Source organism: Nomascus leucogenys, chromosome 9 (genome assembly GCF_006542625.1).
Source record: "Nomascus leucogenys isolate Asia chromosome 9, Asia_NLE_v1, whole genome shotgun sequence".
Taxonomy (NCBI): Eukaryota; Metazoa; Chordata; class Mammalia; order Primates; family Hylobatidae; genus Nomascus; species Nomascus leucogenys.
Window position 1 is genome coordinate 94,509,306 of NC_044389.1, and position 19,086 is coordinate 94,528,391.

Below are 19,086 nucleotides of genomic sequence, written 5' to 3' on the forward strand. Positions count from 1 at the left end.
CAATGATTCATGCTATGTTAGCCGTGTCTTTGAAAGTGATAAAGCCTTTGATGTGTGCGTTAAATAACTGTCATTTTACTGAAATATTTCATTGAACGTGGATTGTTAAATGCTGTCTGCAAAACAAAATAGGAGATGAATCATTACCCCCACTAAAGACTTACAGAAAGTAATCCTTAAATACAATTAACGTAGAATTTAGTTGCTCACCAAAGTCCAGTGGTGTAAATTAGTATCTTAGTTAAATATTGTGCTTCCTCTTAGTGAATATCAGGGCTTCAATTCTGAATTGTACATAATGCCCTCAGGTCCACAATAAGTGGTATCCATATCTTACACCTAATCGGTTTCATAAATGACAGTGTTCTGATGGGCAGTTGTCAAGAACACAGGCCTTTTTCTTAGCACACCCTGAATAGCTGTTTGCCTGAGAATCAGCATTTAGGCTTTGCAATGTACAGCTTCCTAGTGACTTTTCTGCCCAGAGATGCTGTGTGTATTTAACATAAATTACCTTTAAGTTGGGGCTGCTTAGAAGAACAACTAAATTTGTTCCTCATTGTTTCTTATTCCCTGAGCAGAGAAAAAAATGAAATAGAGAATAGCTTGTATGCATTTTTCAACACTCTTATGGTAGAAAATGGGGAAATTTAGAAACAAAATAAATTTCGGTTCTATTTAATAGTTTTGGATTTTCTCTGTTTAACTTAAATATAACCAGTTGTGTGTGTGTGTGTGTGTGTGTGTGTGTGTTTGAGACAGTCTCTGTTGCCCGGGCTGGAATGCAATACCACAATCATAGCTCATTGCAGCTTTGAATTCCTGGGCTCAAGCAGCTGTCTTGTCTTAACCTCTCAAGTAGCTGGGACTACAGGCACACGCCCAACTAATTTTTTTTTTTTTTAATTTTTACTTGTAGAGATGGGGGGTTTCACTGTGCTGCCCAGCTTGGTCTCAAATCCCAGGCCTCAAGTAATCCTCCCACCTTAGCTTTCCAAAGTGCTGTGATTACAGATATGAGTCCTCGGGCCTGCCCAGGTTTACAGACTAGATAGTTAGTTACTATTGGTCATTCACACATTTGTTTTCAGTTGATAGATTTAGGTCATTTTGCAGTAGGCAGTGGAGGAGATCTTTGAATATAAAATTTTAGGTTGCTATTCTAGAACAAAATTTAATTCACTGAAAAAGTTACCTGGAAAATAATTTCAAGTATGTTGCATGTGTTTCACTCATTTGTAAAGCTTAAAAATGTTATATCATGTGTTTTCTAATCATTGTCTTATGCCTACTATTTACTTTGCAGGTAAAATATACCCAGGACCATAAACAGATGAAAGGTAGACCAAGTCTGATCTTAGATACACCTGCTATGAGACATGTTAAAGAAGCACAAAATCATATTTCAATGGTAGGGTCCAACCAGATCATTCTTAAAACATGCTAAGGAATGGCCGGATCCAGTGCACGGATGGCGTTACTTCACTATTAATCCGATAACTAACAAAGTATGGAAATGTGGTTGGCTTGTCTTTTGGCGGAGGGGCATTTCTAATCACACTGAAGTGCAATGGAAACATTTAGTCTAATAAAATGATTTTTCTCAGTGACTTCTTCTGGTGTGTCTTCATTTCTAACGTGACTACTATAAACTCATGGTGTGAAAGATATTTGTGTAGACTTCTTTGCAATTAATTCTAAGACAAAATTTGGTCTGTTTGCCTGTCATAAAGGATATGAAAAAAAGTGTGTTTTTAAAAGTGTGTTTTTAAAATGTGTGTTTTAAAAATTATATTATCAGATATAATTTACCTACCATAAAGTTTGCCCATTTAAAGTGTTCGATTCAGTGGTTTCTAGTATAATTTACAGTTATACAACTATCTCCTGGACCTAATTTCAGGACATGAAAAAAGTATATTTTGAAGTGTAAGTTTTTGTAATTATATTAAAAATGGTGTATATTGTTACCTATAAAATTTCAAACTAATTTTAAATAATGCCATTTTCATGAATGATTGCCTGGAAATAGATATCACTTTATTGCATACTGAAGGTTAAGAGATAGGAAATTTAATTTATATTTAAGTTAGTGTATTTTCGGAAGTAACCAGGATTTGAGAATGTGTATCTTTTACAACCTCTCATTAATAATTATAGTTTTATATATAATTTAAAATAGATATGAGCTATAATGATTAAAAACTTTGTGAAAATATCAGCACTTGATTTCTGATGCTGAGAAACTGAAGTTCCAGACTTTAGTTTTGGAGTATTTGGAAAAGATACATACATGCAGACAATCTGCACGCAGTCAGTGCAGTGTACACCTGTCATTTAATAAAAATGTTGTGAAAGAGGTAACTATCCGCAAAATTCAGTATGATGATTTTTCCTTTTTCAGGTAAAATACCATGAAGATTTTGAAAAAACAAAGGGGAGAGGCTTTACTCCTGTCGTGGACGATCCTGTGACAGAGAGAGTGAGGAAGAACACCCAGGTGGTTAGCGATGCTGCCTATAAAGGGGTCCACCCTCACATCGTGGAGATGGACAGGAGGCCTGGAATCATTGTTGGTAAGCCGATGGCGTTTCTCGGCGGGTGTGTGTGGTTGAAAAGATCGTGCTTGCTCTAGCTTTGGAATTACCCTCTTTAGTCATCTGACTCCTCATCACGTGTTGGTTGTGGTACCCAATTTCAAATGGACCGCAGGTAAAGTATTATGTTTGTACGATGTGGAATGCGATTTCTGGTATTCACCTGGTATCATCTCAAGTCTTTTCTATTATTGGAAGCTCTGTCTTTAATACCTTGCTAATCTTAAGAGCGTTCCTCCTTGTATCACACACCGGGGCCTGTTGTGAGGTTGGGGGGAGGGGGGAGGGATAGCATTAGGAGATATACCTAATGTAAATGATGAGTTAATGGGTGCAGCACACCAACGTGGCACATGTATACATATGTAACAAACCTGCATGTTGTGCACATGTACCCTAGAACTTAAAGTATAATTAAAAAAAAAAAATGTTCCTCCTTGTTAAGCAAAGAAGCGGCAGAGATATGAGTGATCACAATGGTTGAACAATTATTTTGTTTTTCTTTAAAATGTTTTTCTTTAAAAAGAAAAACAAAATAATTGTTTTTCTGCTTGGTTGATGGGTTGTTCTGTTGACATCATGTGCGTAAGTGGCAGAAATAACCATATTGCGTTTAGATCCTTTTATCACAAACAGACATGCCATGGGCGTTCTGATGGTATTCCATAATAGTAATAGCTCATTTTAAAAATATTATTTCTGGATTGGAATAGTTGAGAGACATCTGAAAGTCTTGCAATTAAGAGAGCAAACTTTTTTCCTGCTGTTTCTTATAGTCAGGAGAAATCCTGGAAGGATATTTGTTGAATGGTGGCTGAGAGATCAGAAAAGATCTTACTGAAGTATAAGGCAGGGCTAGGAAGGATGGTTATTGATTTTTCAATCTGTGTCAACAACTAAAGACTATTGTCTCCTTCAGAGCAGTTAACCTCTGAATTATGTAGTTATGTAGCTTAAAGAATATTTTTGGCATATGCCACTCAGTAATATCGGTGTTAGGTTTTCTTCATCTTCAAAAGTAGGAGCTTATATTTGGGTACTAGTGAAAGGCCATTTAGAGATAAGCTAAATTTGACAGGGTAATATCTTTACAAAACCAGGGTACTAAAGTCAGAGCAGCACTAAGTAACTTCGATGATTATACTAAAGTGACTCTGAAAGTATTTTCCGTAGAAGGATTCCAAACATGTTTGTAGCTTTGCTGATCTGCCTGAGTTGATTACTTAAAAGGATCACATTAAGTTGGATGGATGAGTTGTGATGTTTTCATTAAATGTGACACCAAATTAGAGTTTCATTGCTTTGTGCTAAAGGGATGGAACTATCTTAAGGGATAGTGCAGGGGTTCTGATTTATGTCACTTAGGGTGGAACTGCTAAAGTCTGTACAGCTTACTCCCAGGCCCTGCACACATCAGAGGTCAGGAATGATGGTGAGGTCGTTGCTAAAAACCATGAAACTGTCTAGACCGTGGGCTGTCAGAATTCAGTACTCAAAACCATTGAGGTTGAAATCATGATTGTTTTATAAAATGTAAGACGTATGACTCTAAGTTGTTTACTTACTTGGTAATCCAGAAGTCAGTTTGTTTATTCTTACTGGGAAGAACTGTTTTCTGTTGAAATTTCCATAATTGGCCAACATTAAACTTTCCAATGAGCCAGCTTCTGTATCAGGCATGAAAATACACGTTTAGAGATTTTCTGAGTAATTTCAGATTAAGCCAATTTGTGCTGCTTCTATTTTTGTTGGAGGCTCTGCTACTTCTTACAAGCTGTGTAACCTTGGCCAAGCTACTCAATTTCTCTGTGCCTCAGTTTCCTCATCTACAAAATGAGGAAAATATGTATGAAACTTAAATTAATTAGGTGTTAAATGAGAATAGTGCCTGGCATATGGTCAGTACTACATAATATTAATTAAAAACAGACAAGCAAATTTCCAGTTCTGTTTTACAAATTAATTGTTTTTGCTGTAGCCCCATTTCTGCCGTATGTCTATAACTAGGTTTTTATTTTCCAGTTGTTGGTACAGCTGTAAACAGCTTATTTTAGGATCTGTTGCCCTTTTGTTGGAGGGATTGATGAATTCAGAAGTTATTAAAATAAGAGGAGAATAAAGTGGTTTGCACAGTCTGATCACTGACTATAGCAGGGGTCCATTGACAGCAGGAAGCTGATATTATTTCTCTTTTCATTCATCATATTTCCTTGCTGTGTGCCTTGCTTATAACACTTTTTAAATAAGTGTATCTAATAAGATATGCATCCCCTAATATACACTTAGCTTGCACTCACAGACTCAGAACGAAAACTAGACTTGCTACTACTCCACATTTTAAATATTTATTTCTGTTATAGGAAGGGAAGATTTTTTGTTTTGTTTTGTTTTTTAAACATAAACTTCTCAATTGTTTCCTATGAATTACTCACATGTCCTGAATCAGAAACTATAATCAAACATTTTGCTTGTTTCAGCCTGTGGAGAACACGAGGGACTGGGGATTTGGGGGCGCTGTGAAGGGATGCATATAGCTGCCCCATGTGCTCCTGTGTTGTGTGGTGGGTCACAGGTACTTCAGCAAGGTCTGACAGGGCAGCTCAATGAATACAGCAGGCAACTTCAATCTGATTACAAAGATTTCTTAACAGATACTTGTGAAAGCAAGTATCTTTTCATTCTCTTCTGAAGTCAGCAGCACTGTTTGTCTGTTACATGTTTGCTTTTTATATCTATTCCTTTGCAGACTTTGTCTTGACTCTTTTGGGTACTGGCTTTTTTTTTTTTTTTCCTTTTTTTAATTCCTTCTTGATGAATGTTGATTTCTTCCTTTTGGCAAAAGACCTCAAAGTTTGGCGCACAGATCCTGGCTCCATCTTCGACCTTGATCCCCTGGAAGACAATATTCAGTCTAGAAGTCTCCATATGCTGTCTGGTATTGCTCACTTTATAGTTCATCCCATTTATGTGGTTTTCTCCCAAAAATGAAGCCACTATGAACTGTAGAGGTTCATTGTACTGTGTAATGTAAATTTTAAAGCTGAGAATTTGGCAAGCCAAAAAAATGCTATGCTACTTTTAAATACAATTAATCATTTACGAAAAGAAAACTTTTTAATATATCTTAATTAGTCTGTCCTAGATTCATTTAAATAAGCTTTTTATTAGCAAGAATGCTTTTATATTGTTTCTGGGTTTACAAATACAGTTATTTGGATTGCACTAAACTGCTGAGACAAAAGGAGATTTGTTTCATGAAATATATTGTCATAATTTTTTAAAGGTAGATTTAAAGAATTACATATAGAACAGTAGAAAGGTTTTTTACAGGGAATCATAGATGTCTTAAAAGAAATTTTCAAGTATCTTTAAAATTTTCTTTGACATTTTATGTAATGTAAAATGAATAGTTTACATGGGAAGCATAGTTGGCTTTTAACTTAGATTGCAAGTTCGTAATTAAAGGCAAAAAAATGAATAGTTGGGGTATGAATGATGGCTTGATTTGACATTTCAAATTTTCTCTGACAGTTATACAGTTATGTTAAACAATAGATAGCTATGTCATTTAGATCTTGCTCTAACCCCTGATTTCTACTGTATATTTAATTGTTAATGTGAATAGAATTGAATACCCAAGGCAAATTGGAATTCTAGTACTTTTATAGTCAATTTCATTCATATAGTTAGTTAGCCAAACAGTGTCACTTGATTTTCTAAAAATAAAGAAAAGGCAACACATACTATATATCTGGTGATAGTTTAAAGGAATTATTGAAAACCAGGCATTACAATTAACAAAAATTTATTAGTTTACCAATGTTTTCTTAGTCCTTGTCAATTTCCTGTCCCTTATCCGTCCTTTAAAATTGAGACTGAGAAAAGCATAAAATGACGGGTAAGTCATTCATGTAGTTGATGCAATGCATGCTGAAGTTTGGGAATAGGTGCCTAGAGCTGAGATTTTGAGTTATTCTTTACTAAGAGATTGTTTTTCTTCTCTGTTAAGCTTTTAAGTAATTTTTTGTGGATTTTGTTTTTCGAGTCACTTAATCACACTTGTAAATATTTTCCCTCCAATATAGAAAAGGCGAGTCACTATAGGCGACTTTGGTCTCGATCCCATTCCAGCAGTACTTTCGGTACAGGTCTCGGAGACGACAGGTCAGAAATCTCCGAGATGTACCCTAGCTTTTCATGCTGCAGTGAGGTAACAAGACCGTCTGATGAAGGAGGTATCAAACATTCACCGCTTACAAAGAAAATCGATTCGTTTTTTAAGTGTGTCACAAGAGTGTCTTTAAAATTCTTTTCACTTTTGCATGAACATCTATCCTGGCTGTATTTGAGAATTTAAGTTCAGAAAGTTAATAGTCTTTTTTTTTTTTTTTTTTTTAAGAAAAAACCCTACTAATTTGCATTTTTGCATGTTATTTTTCCCCGTCTTACTTCACTATTATCACAGCAATGGATTTGTAATGACAAAAGGGTCTTGAAATTTGCTACTTGAGTCTGTTTCACAGGAGTTTTGTGTGATAAATATACACACTACACAGTCATAGCAGAAACTTGAGTTCTGCATAGTTTGTATATGATTTCCATTAAGGAAAAAAATCAATCTTACAGTAATATTGGGCTGCCTAAGAGGTGACAATGAATGTGTATATGTTTAAATATTAATATAAACTTGCAGACAGAGTTAGGTCTTGCCAAAAGAAATTGGGCGTAATACTTGGGATATGAGAGGGTTTTTTTTTTTTAAAATGAGAAATACTATTGATTGTTAATAATCTTGTCTCTATTTTATGTACCCACTCTTTTCCTGTATCTTCTGTTTTCTGCATCCAGGCTGATGGATTAAGCCTAGAACTTCAATGAATTTCTTTAGGATATTAAACTAATTTTACTTATAAATCTGTTTTTAAAGGTTAAGACTAAAATATTTCCTCACCTCGTTGCAGTTATATTTTAGTACAGCAAGGAGGGGGAAAGGACTGAAGCATATGAGAACAAAAGCAGTACTGAATTTCCCTTTCAACTCTAAGTCCATATTGTTGAAATCTCAAAGGCAGGAAATTTTGAGGCTGAGCAACTTAACACCTTGGTGGGTAAAAAGTAATGTGACTGAGGAAATGATGAAGCTGCGAAAGATTTTATAATTGTGTAATTTTTTTTCACTCATTACAATGAAACACTAATGGGAATAAAATTTATTATATTCTATACCTCTTGAATTATAAAACTGGACCGGCCTTACTTTGGTAGAAATTTATTAAAGGTCTCCTTTCTGTGTAACTAATGAAATCATTATAAACTGGTTGTTTTATTGTGGGTAAAATATACATGAGAAAATCTCCCCTTTTTGTGTCTGTCTGAATTGCTAATGAAGGGTTCAGTAACTTCTGATTACTTTTTTGATAGAGTCTTGCTCTGTTGCCCAGGCTGGAGTGCAGTGGCACAATCTCAGCTCACTGCAACTTTCACCTCCTGGGTTCAAGTGATTCTTGTGCCTCAGCCTCCCGAGTAGGTGGGTCTACAGGTGTGTGCCACCACACCTAGCTAATTTTTATATTTTTTATAGAGATGGGCATCTCGTAATGTTGTCCGTGCTGGTCTGGAACTCCTGACCTCAAGTGATCCACCCACCTCGGCCTCCCAAGTGCTGGGATCACAGGCGTGAGCCACCGTGCCCGACCTCTGATTACTTTTTTTGGACGTGGGGTCACTGATTTCTCCCCTCAGTGTCCTTCCTGGTTCTGTAGATGCAGAATAATATTGACATTTAAAGAGATAAATAAAACCCAAAGCAAGTACAAGAACTAATGTTGATCAAACTTATTTAATATTACTCAGTTCAGCATATTGGAATTGATGTCTTTCCCAAAGGCAACGTACCAGAGAGTCTTTGTTTCATGAATGACCCTTGACTTCATGTCTATCCTCCCCAGCCCATCATTCATTCATCTAGTCACCAAATGTTTACTGAGTGCTGTTTGTGTACTGGCCAAGAGCTTAGATCTGGCAATGCACACAGCAGTGAGCAAAAGAAACATGCATCCGCTGTAAGGGGCTTAGAGGCTGATGGGGGGACCTTGACATTTAGCAGACACTTACACAAGTAATACACAATGAAGAGCAGAATCAGGCCTGTGAGGGGGTGGAATGAGGGCTGCAATAACAGTACAGCTGCATCTGGCCTTGATGTCAGGGAAGCCTTCCTTGGGGAGGGGATATTTGAGTAGAGATGTGAATGCTGATGGACATTAACGAGGCTGTGGGGTTTGGGAGAAAAATGTTTCTGACAGGACAGAGCATGCAATATCTGATTGGATAGAAGCATGCATTGGATAGGGCAGAACGTTGAGATGTTCAAATGGAAGCATCACACACACAATTAGAATTCAGAAGAGGAGGCCGCACTGGAGGTCAGTTTGGAAATCATCCATCCAAGTCTATGATTTAGGTCCTGAATGAATCTGTGTAGAGATCAGGCATTCAGAGGCCCTCTGCCTGGATGCCTCTACTCCCTCTGCAGCAGCAGACCACACCCATGTGACTTGTCTCTTTGCGTTCTCTCCTCTGAGGCTGTAAAAACCTGCTGTTGTTAGTTAATCACCTCTTTTTCTTAAGCCCATATTCCTTCTCTTTTCTAATTATTTCTAGCAAGAGGACCCTATCCTAAGCCAAACTGAATGAGAAAATGTCTCATTGGAAGACGGCATAGGCAAATATTCTTGCATTTATACTAGAATTTGAGTAAGAGTAACACATGGATGGGTAAGAGGGAATAATCATATTTTTTTTAAAGGAGGAATTTCATACTCCTTCAAAGATGGGGGGAGATTTTGGACAGCAGTGATGACTCAGTGACTCAAATAATGCCTTGTAAGAAAAAGTTGAGTTTTTTTTTTTTGAAACGGAGTCTCACTGTGTCACTCAGGCTGGAGTACAGTAACATGATCTTGTCTCACTGCAACCTCTGCCTCCCAGGTTCAAATGATTCTCCTGCCTCAGCCTCTCGAGTAGCTGGGATTACAGGTACACGCCGCCACACTTGGCTAATTTTTGTATTTTTAGTAGAGATGGGGTTTCACCATGCTGGCCAGGCTGGTCTTGAACTCCTGATCTCAAGTGATCTGCTTGCATCAGCCTCCCAAAATGCCGGGATTACAGACATGAACGACTGTGCTCGGCCAAAAAATTGACTCTTTGGGGTCATTTATAAATTTCTGTTGTTCTCAGTCCTCTGTTTTGAGGCCAAGATGCTCTGTCTTTAGAGACATTGCCTATTTTTAAAAATAGGTATTGGGGTATGAAGCAAAAGTCAAGATGTACCAATAAGTTTTATAACATAAACCCAAGTGAAATGTGCCCACAAAAGATCCATATGAATTTGAAAAGATTTTAGGATACATCGGTATATGCTAATTTAATTTAAGTGAAGCAAAGCACATTCTACCAGTTGGCACCTGATGTCAGTATTCAAATGATTAGTGACATATATCGCGCCTTATAAGTTCAATACCACCTCTCTGCTTCCCTCTTCCCTGCAGAAATCTCCTTTCTGAGCTTCCCAGTTTGCTAAGCGACAACTACAACTTTCCAGCTACTTAAACCCTTCGGAGTCATCCCTGACTCATGTCTTTCACTCATACCCCACGTCCAGTTCAATGGCAAATCTTGTCAGCTGGACCATGACAAAAATATCCAGAATCTGAGTGCTTGGCCCTACCCTTATGTCAGCCACAGTCATCTCTCATTTGGAGAATCATAGTTGCCTTCTGACTGGTTTGCCTGCTTCTGCTCTGGCCACACCATCTTCCACCTACCTCCTGCTCTGATCTGTTCTCCACCTGACATCTGGAATGATCTTCTTGAAACCCTGGTGACATCATGTCAGTCTTCTATCATTTTATTCTGAATATAACCCAAATTTTCATCATTGTCTACAAGACCCATGTCCAATCTTGGGCCCCGGCCACTGCTCTGAACTAATTTTCTGCCATTCCGAGTATATCTATCCACTCTCACCATTTCCGGTCCCCTTGCTTTACTCAAACTTTCCAAGAATGCTTCCCCCCAGGGCTTTTGCACACACTGTTCCCCCAGCCTGGAATACTCCTCCCACCCCAGATATTTGCTTAGCTAGGTGCCATTTTTCTTTATGTTTCAGTGGGCCTGCAGCATATTCAGCATTGGAGCCCAGGACTAAATCTGATTCACCCTCTCAAGTGGGACGGTGCTCGGTTAGTTTCTGCTAATGTTGAAATAAATCGTATTACAGCTAGAGGCCAGAATGGTAGGGTTAATCATGTGAACCCTTGTGTGATGATGAGGATTGATAAAGCAAATGATCCACTTATCAAGAAAACTAACAGGAGGATGATTGCTAGGGGAACTTTGTATGGAATTGTTTGGGCTGCTGCTTGAAGGGCGCTAATGAGTACATATTTTGAATTGAATGTCCAGTGCTCACATGGCACCCTCTCTAACTGCTAGAGATAAAATAGCACCCCTTTCCTGACTGACTGTCCCTTTTCTCTGCATTTTTTCCTTCATAGCACCTGGTACCACTTCAGGTATTATATATTGATTTATTTATTTGGCTGTCTCTGCATGCCCAACAAGATCAGAGATACTAGCTGTTTTGTTGACTGTTGTATCTCTAGCTCTTAGAATAAGCATTCAGCAACTATTTGGAGAGGGAATAAAATGGCCAAATGAATATTTTAAAAACAAGGACCACATGCATAAATGTATGTAAGTATAATTATTTTTATAAAATAAAATTCTCTTGGGGAAGGCTTTCAAAAAGATTCTTATATTTTTGATGATGTTTTGATATATTTCAATGACATTAAAGCATAGCTGAAAAAATGCTCTAGAGTGGAAACATTCCCAGTATATATATATATATACACAGAAGGAAAGAAGTCTCCATGATTTCTCAGTGGCTTTGAAATTTAGGGTCCCCTTTGAAATGTGTGCTCTGCTGGGCTCTGGTGAGAAGGTGCTGATTGACTCTATAAAAAGTGGAGTGATGAAAATAGTTAGTGCTTTTAACGGTAACAGTCAATCATATGCATTTGTTTAAATTCTATCCTAGAAATTGAAAAGAATTTTATAACAATACTAGTTAGGGGTAAGATGAAGAAATGTTTATAAATATTTAGAAATGCTATTTTTCTTCTGGTTGTTGATTCTTTTAAATTTATTTACTTTTTAAAACAAAGTGTAGTTAAAAGTTTTTGGTTCAAGATCATCTTCCCAATACCATTGCTATAATGGACTATTGTAAGGATCGATTTTTCTTTTTTAATGTTTCAATGGATAAATAATAATTGTACATATGCATGAGGTACCAAGGGATGTTTTGATATATACACCATAGAGTGATCAGAACATGGTAATTAGCATATTCATCATCTTGAACATTTATCATTTCTTTGTATTGGGAACATTAAACATCCTTCTTCTAGCTATTTGAAACTATAGAATAGATTCTTGTTAACTATAGTCATCCTACAGTGCTATAGAACACTAGAATTTATTCCTCCTGTCCAGCTGTAATTTACATGATAAAATGTGTTATGTCCCAGAAAGACGTCCTTTAATATTTGGTTGTCTCCTTGTGGTCGGGGTGGGGCGTGCGGCAGTGGTGTCCTGTGGTGGCTGGAACCCTGAACTGGAGGACGAGTCATTGGACTTCAGTCCCAATGCTCTCATGACTTGGTCCGGGTTATCAAAGAGGTGATTTAACCTTATTAGGCTGAAAGTTTGCATGTGTTGTAAGAATGGTGCAGAACAAGAAGCAGATATTTTATATTTCCTCAGCTAAGTGCCCTAAATAAACTTTTTTCTTTCTCTTCTTTCTATGTGTAAGAATGTGTTTATGTTCTGAAAGGGGTCTGTTTTACTTTATGAATGAAGTACTTGGGCAGTTACGAGAGTCACAGTTTTCATTCCTTCTTTCGAGTTAGAGGAAGTTCTGATTGTTAGGACAAAGGGTTGAACAATCAACTCATTTCATTAAGGCAAAAGTACAAGGTTTTCATCATTCACATTTGGTTTTCATGAGCATTAACAGATAAGCCTTCTCCTTTAAGTTTTTATCATCGTTTTGGTTGTGCGTTTCCCATGATATTTTCCCATCTTACTTTGATTGTTCAGTATTTTCATTTTCTTATGTGATTATTTTGGACTTTCTTTACTTTTCAATCTATTAAATTACCAAAGGGTTTTCATTTTACATCTCTACTGTGTTACTTTGATTTAAGAACAGAGGCTTTTATTTAACCTTTACCCAATTTTGTTTTGATTCATGAATAGTATTACTTGAAATTATCTTTACTGCCTTTTGGTATTAGATTCACTTAACTTATATTTTATTTGACACACAGCTCCTTTGGTGGAAAGGATCCTGATGATTTCAGCTTATTTCACTGTGAGGTTTCCTTTGATCCTTGTGTTTGCCTCTAGTTCATTGCCTGCAACGTGCATCTGCTTCCCGGTATTACTTTGTGTTTCTTTGGTTTTCCTTAACTTGCAGTTTTCTGGTATTGAAAGTATTCGTATGTGCTTGCAATCTCACCCGGTGTTTACCTGCCTCGATTTGAACTTCTATTCAGTTTTGCTTCAGGTATGCTGTGTGTTTCTTTTTTCCTCCGGAAAACATAAAGGATATGGGAGTGTGATGGGGAATGAAAAACAGATGCACTTTTCAAAATAGATACTTTCAGCTTTCCAACCTCGTGACCTTTCCCATTTTGCTGTGAGAGAATCTTATGGGGATGCCCTAGTCCTGCCTTAACTGACTGAAAGTAAGTTTCTGAATTTTGTAGCAGTTTAACCCACCCTAGCCAGGCTTTGCTTCCAGCATTTCATCCCATGTAATACGTATTCAAGAGTTGCAAGAGATGCTTCAGTACATTCTGGAAAGAACTCTCAGTTTATTGTCCATAGCATGTATCAAGAGGGCAGTGCGCCAGTTGCCCTGGTGTTTTACCGGTACCCATAACTCCTTCTGCTCAGTCACCAAACATTTATCTAGTATCTCTTGTATGTGTGAGATACTGGGAACACAAAAATAAAAGAAACAGTTATTGTTTTCAGAGAACTCACATTCTGTTAGGTGAACCAGTTGCATAAAACCATTGTGCTCAGGAAAGCATTGTGATGGAGTATTGCATAGGGTTAGAAATAGCCAAGTAGAGGCCAGGCATGGTAACTTATGCCTGTAATTCCAGCACTTTGGGAGACCAAGGCAAGCAGGTTACTTGAGGTCAGGAGTTCGAGACTAGCCTGGCCAACGTGGCAAAAACCCTTCTCTACTAAAAATACAAAAATTAGCTGGTTGTAATCCCAGCTACTCAGGAGGCTGAGGCATGAGAATCACTTGAACCCAGGAGGTGGAGGTTGCACTGAGCTGAGATCACACCACTGCACTCCAACCTGGGTGACAGAGTAAGACCCTGCCTTAAAAAAATAATAAATAAAAATAAATAAAATAGAGAGAGAGAGAGATAGTCAAGTAGAGAAATGGGAAAGGAATGTTCTAGGCAGAAAAAGGGCAGACGAGAGAGAGCATAGCGCATTGGGAACTTGGTATAGTTCAGCACATTCTTGAGGCTGTGTGTCTAGATGCGCTGAAGAAGAAGTCTGGAACTAGAGTGCAGGCAGTGCTGAACCCCAATTTCTGCAGAGATAGGGCTCAAGGAACATGGTCCCAGCACACTTTCCTTGGATTTTATCCTGTGGGAGACTTAAACGCTATTTAGAGGACCAGTGACCTAGACTTGTAGGCGAGCGGAGTCTCTTCCTTGGAGGTTTAATCCATTCCTGGAGCTTTTCTAAGCGTCTGGTCTGCATTGCATTGTTTAGACTTTTACCAAGAAATTGACTCCTCAGGCATCAAGAGACCTTCTCAGTGGTCCGCTAGAGGGCCTAAGGATGTAGAAATAGTATTGGTAGATTTTTTTTTCTCCAAATATCGCAACCTCTCTTATTGTGAGCATTTGTTGTTTATGCAGAAGAGCAGAAACACTGAAATTAGATAACCAGAAAAACCTATTAGAAAATACACTCCTAGAAAAGGAAACTTTAGCACACTGTGGGTGGGAATGTAGACGGGTAGAGCCATTGTGGAAAACAGTATGGAAGTTCCTAAAGAAATTAAAAATAGAACTACCATACAACGCAGCAGTTTGTCTTCCGGGTAGATACCCAACCCAAAGTAGATGAAACCACCACCTTGTAAATATATCTGTACTCCCATGTTCATTGCATCTTTAGCATAATGGCCAAGATATGGAAGCAACTTAAATGCCCATCAAAGGATGAGTGGGTAAAGAAAATGTGGTATATATACACATACAATGGAATATTGTTTAGCCTTTAAAAATGAGACCCGGCCATTTGCCATGATATGGGTGGACCTAGAGGACATTATACTAAGTGAAATAAGCCAGACATAGAAAGAAAAACATTGCATGATCCTGCTTATATGTGGAATCTGAAAAAGAAAGGTCAAATTTACAGAGATAGAAGATAAAGCAGTGGTTGCAATGGGGTAGGGGGATGGGGAGACGTAACTCAAATGATACAAAGTAGCAGATATGTAAGATAAACACATCTAGAGATGTAACATATAGCATGTGGACTGTAGTTAATACAATTGTATTAGAGATTTTTGTTAAGTAGATTGTAGCTGCCCTTTGCTATCTCTCTCTCTCTCTCTCTCTCTCTCTCTCTCTCTCGCACACACACACACACACACACACACACACACACACACACACACGTGCCAGATGGTAGGTATGATAATTTGCTTCACTATAGTAACCATTTTACCACCTATATGTATCTCATAGCATCATGTTGTAAACTTCAAATATACATGAGCTTTATTTAAGAAAAAGAAAATACACTCCTGATTTAGAACTATGTATCTTCATTTAAAATAAATTGCTGGTGTTTCTATTTTAGCCACTGCTTCAGTTTTCTGTACTACTGATTTGTGACCCTTCAAGATCACTCCCCAATCCAACTCCTTGCTAGCCTGACTTCTGTAAAGAATGTGCGGTCAGCAAGAGAATTTCAGAATTTCTATTGTACTTCCCAACTATACTTGAGTGTTATCTCCAAACTGAATTTGAGAAGTTGGTTTAAATTTGTCCCCAAAATGCTGTTGTGTTTAAATTTGCCCAAAAAAGTGCTATCTTCATTTAAGTTTAGGAAGATATGAAGAATTGATGATTGGAATACTAAATGTCTGTGATGAACCAGGCACGCCTGCAATCCCAGCACTTTGGGAAGCCAAGGTGGGTGCATCACTGGAGTCCAGGAGTTCAAGACCAGCCTGGCCAACATGGTGAGACCTGGTATCTCCTAAAAATACAAAAATGAGCTGAATGTGGTGGCACATACCTGTGGTCCCCACTACTTAGGACGCTGAGGCAGGAGAATAACTTGAACCCAGGAGGTAGAGGTTGCAGTAAGCCAAGATTGTGCCACTGCACTCCAGCCTGGGTGACGGAGCAAGACTCTGCCTCAAAAATAAAATAAATAAATTTCTAAGATGGATCTAATCATTAGAAAAATGAATTATTTCTTTGTAATGTAAATTCCAATTTGTAGGCTATCACATGATTATATCTTACCATCTAGTCTGTACATCTAGCCTGTGAAAAAACACACGTTGTACATTGTAAGCAAGTATTCGTTCATTCTATTACTTCCCTAAGAAAAAGTTTTGGGCTTCTGATTGAATTTGAAGCCCTTAGCGAAACTTGTATTCCTAGTCTCATTAGAAATGGAATGAAAGAAATGTCATACGTTTTCTTTTCTGAGTGTGAAGTTGGGGAAAGGATCAAATACTAATGAATAGCACTTGTCCTAGAGTGCACATGTGTCTTTCATCGATTTGCTAAGATTCAGTCAAAGGGTTCCATATGTGTGTGAAGGAGAAACATCTGACACTTAAAGTAGAAACAATAAAACATTAAAAATATATTTCCTGTGAGGCTGAGTTGATTTGGAAAAAGAGAAGTTTTGATCGTCAGGAAAGACATAAATGTGTCAAATGAGAAAACTTTTTGAGAAGAGCTTCATAAACTGTAAAATGACATGCATGTAAAGGAGAAAATAAATATTTCTGCTTATCGGATGGTTGAACATTAGCAAATGAAATGAAAACAGTCGTTTTTGATTTCTATAGATTAAAATCAATATCCAAGTTGGATCATAGACTGAACAGATATGCACACTTACCTGTCTGTCTCATGTGCAAAACAGTAGAGTCATGATGTGATCTCCACAGTCACAAATTTCCCTGCTTTTCTCCCACTTTCCATTTCAGCTGGGTGCCCCACATCAAGCCCTAGGCGTGTAGGTTGTGGGGATTGGTTCCTGACTTTAGAGGATCTCTTTACAATTTCCACATGCTGGAAATAATACAGTGGGGAAATAGTGTATAAATTTTCTGCACTTTGCTTGCCCATTATCTGTGGCCCTGGCTCTTTGTCACGTACTTCATTCCTTGTGGCCAGATTTGTTACTTAGTACTGCCTGATCTTTCCCCCTAGTATTTCCGATATGCCCATGCTATAATTTTTTTCTTTTGTAGTTAGAAACAGGGTCTTGCTCTGTCATCTAGGGGCTGGAGTGCAGTGGCACAATCCTAGCTCACTGCACCTCTGACTCCTGAGGTCAAAGGATGCTCCTGCCTCAGCCTCTGGAATCACTGGGAGGACAGGCATCCTCCACCACGCCTGGCTAGTATTTTTTTGTTTTTTGCAGAGATGGGTCTTGCTTTGTTGTCCAGGCTGGTTTTGAACTCCTGGCCTCAAGTAATTCTCCCATCTCAGCCTCTTGGGTTGCTGGGATTACAGGCATGGAACCACCGTGCCTATATTTTTCGTTCTGGTCCTTGATCTTATTCTTGTGCCATACCTGACCCATGTGCGTTAAACTTGTCTGCCGTTCTGTCTGTCAAGTTCTTACCTTGCTGCTGCCTAACTGTCCTTACAATTGTGTGCAGTCAACCTGTTGACCTCCGTATCTGGCAGGGAATCTTCATACCTGCCTGTTTGTTCAGACCCGCATAGAGAATTTGGGCTCTCTGAGACCCAGACAGTCATTCACATTTACTTTCTCATATTTCTGTATCTTCAAATCATGTCGGGGACACATTGAGTCAGTTTTATATATGTCTATTTGTTGGACAATATATATGTGCCCATTCAGCAATTTAATCAGCACCAAGATATGTCTATTTATGATATTTAGTGTGGCTTGTCACTTAGGATGTCTAGTGTAAAACTACATATCGGAACTCTTTATGGATTGATGGTATTGTCTAAGGGTCAGTATTAGAATGCATTAGTTCAAGAAAAACCAAAGGCAATGCCATTTTAAGTCTTTAAAAAATGTTACGTGCATTGATCCAATAAGTATTTCTAGAATATCCTCTGCAGTGGAGTGACAATTTCTTTCATTGTACTCGAGTAATGAATCTTCATATTCAATATTGATTTATACAACATGGGCAGTAGTATTCACTGAGGAAAATTGGGATTTGCTGTGAGCTGACTCTTCAGTCATGGCATAATTTGCATCTACAAGCTAGTCTTAGCGATAGGGATACATGAGTGGAAATAGCGTCTCTGTCTACCTGACAGTTGTATGTTCTGAATTGCTTTCACCTTATCAAAGAATTGCCCAAAGTTATGTAGTTCTTATCAGGAAGCTACATATGTATCTGTACTGTACATCCTTTCTTTTCTTTTTATCTTGTTTTGGGGGATAGCTCACATGTGTTCATGTGTACACAGAAATGTACCATATGGATTTTGTGCCATGAGAATAATTATTAAAGACTCTATAATTTGGGGAAGAAATTATTTTCTTTTCCCTCACTGACAATCCTGCTTATATTTGTGGTTTGAATTATAGTTACAACTTGGAGAGTTTATCCTAAGAGAGCTAAAATGAGAAACGAATCTGAGGGAAAAAAATGGAAGTGGCAATTCGAATCTAAATGTAGAATTAAATGGGCTAGATCATTCTGAAGTAAAATAGCAGAAATTCTAAAATCTAAAGCTATCTAGTTGTATTTAAACCATATTATGGTTTAGCTCAGTTCTGTCAGAACATTTGCAGACTAATTTTTTTCTAGAGAAAAAGCAGTTGGCTTCAAAATCAAAATGTACTGATTTTCTTGGTTTGTGAGGCTAATTAAGTTTAACTGGTGGAAAATTAAAAATACAACTAATGTTGTGTGTTTTTTCAATATTTAGGAACTGCAGATTCCCCAAAGTAATGTTTTAGAGAAGTTCTTTTTTTTTTTTTTTTGAGGCTGAGTCTCACTCTTGTCACCCCAGGCTGGAGTGCAATGGTGCAATCTCGGCTCACTGCAACCTCTGCCTCCTGGGTTCAAGCGATTCTCCTCAGCCTCCTGAGAAGCTGGGATAACAGCGCCCACCACTATGCC

At 37.9% G+C, this 19,086-nt stretch overlaps 1 protein-coding gene across 2 annotated transcripts in view; it reads left to right on the plus strand.

The window, feature by feature from the left end:
• NEBL (nebulette) overlaps positions 1-19,086 on the plus strand; it is a 443,477-nt gene that overhangs the window by 408,221 nt on the left and 16,170 nt on the right. The window contains exons 23-26 of one of the 2 annotated variants that reach the window (XM_003257700.3): positions 1,307-1,411; positions 2,405-2,576; positions 5,440-5,532; positions 6,683-6,832. In XM_003257700.3, the coding sequence (XP_003257748.2) occupies positions 1,307-1,411; positions 2,405-2,576; positions 5,440-5,532; positions 6,683-6,832 (520 nt within the window). The remainder of the gene's footprint in view (positions 1-1,306; positions 1,412-2,404; positions 2,577-5,439; positions 5,533-6,682; positions 6,833-19,086) is intronic. The other variant, XM_012499561.2, reaches the window with a different exon arrangement.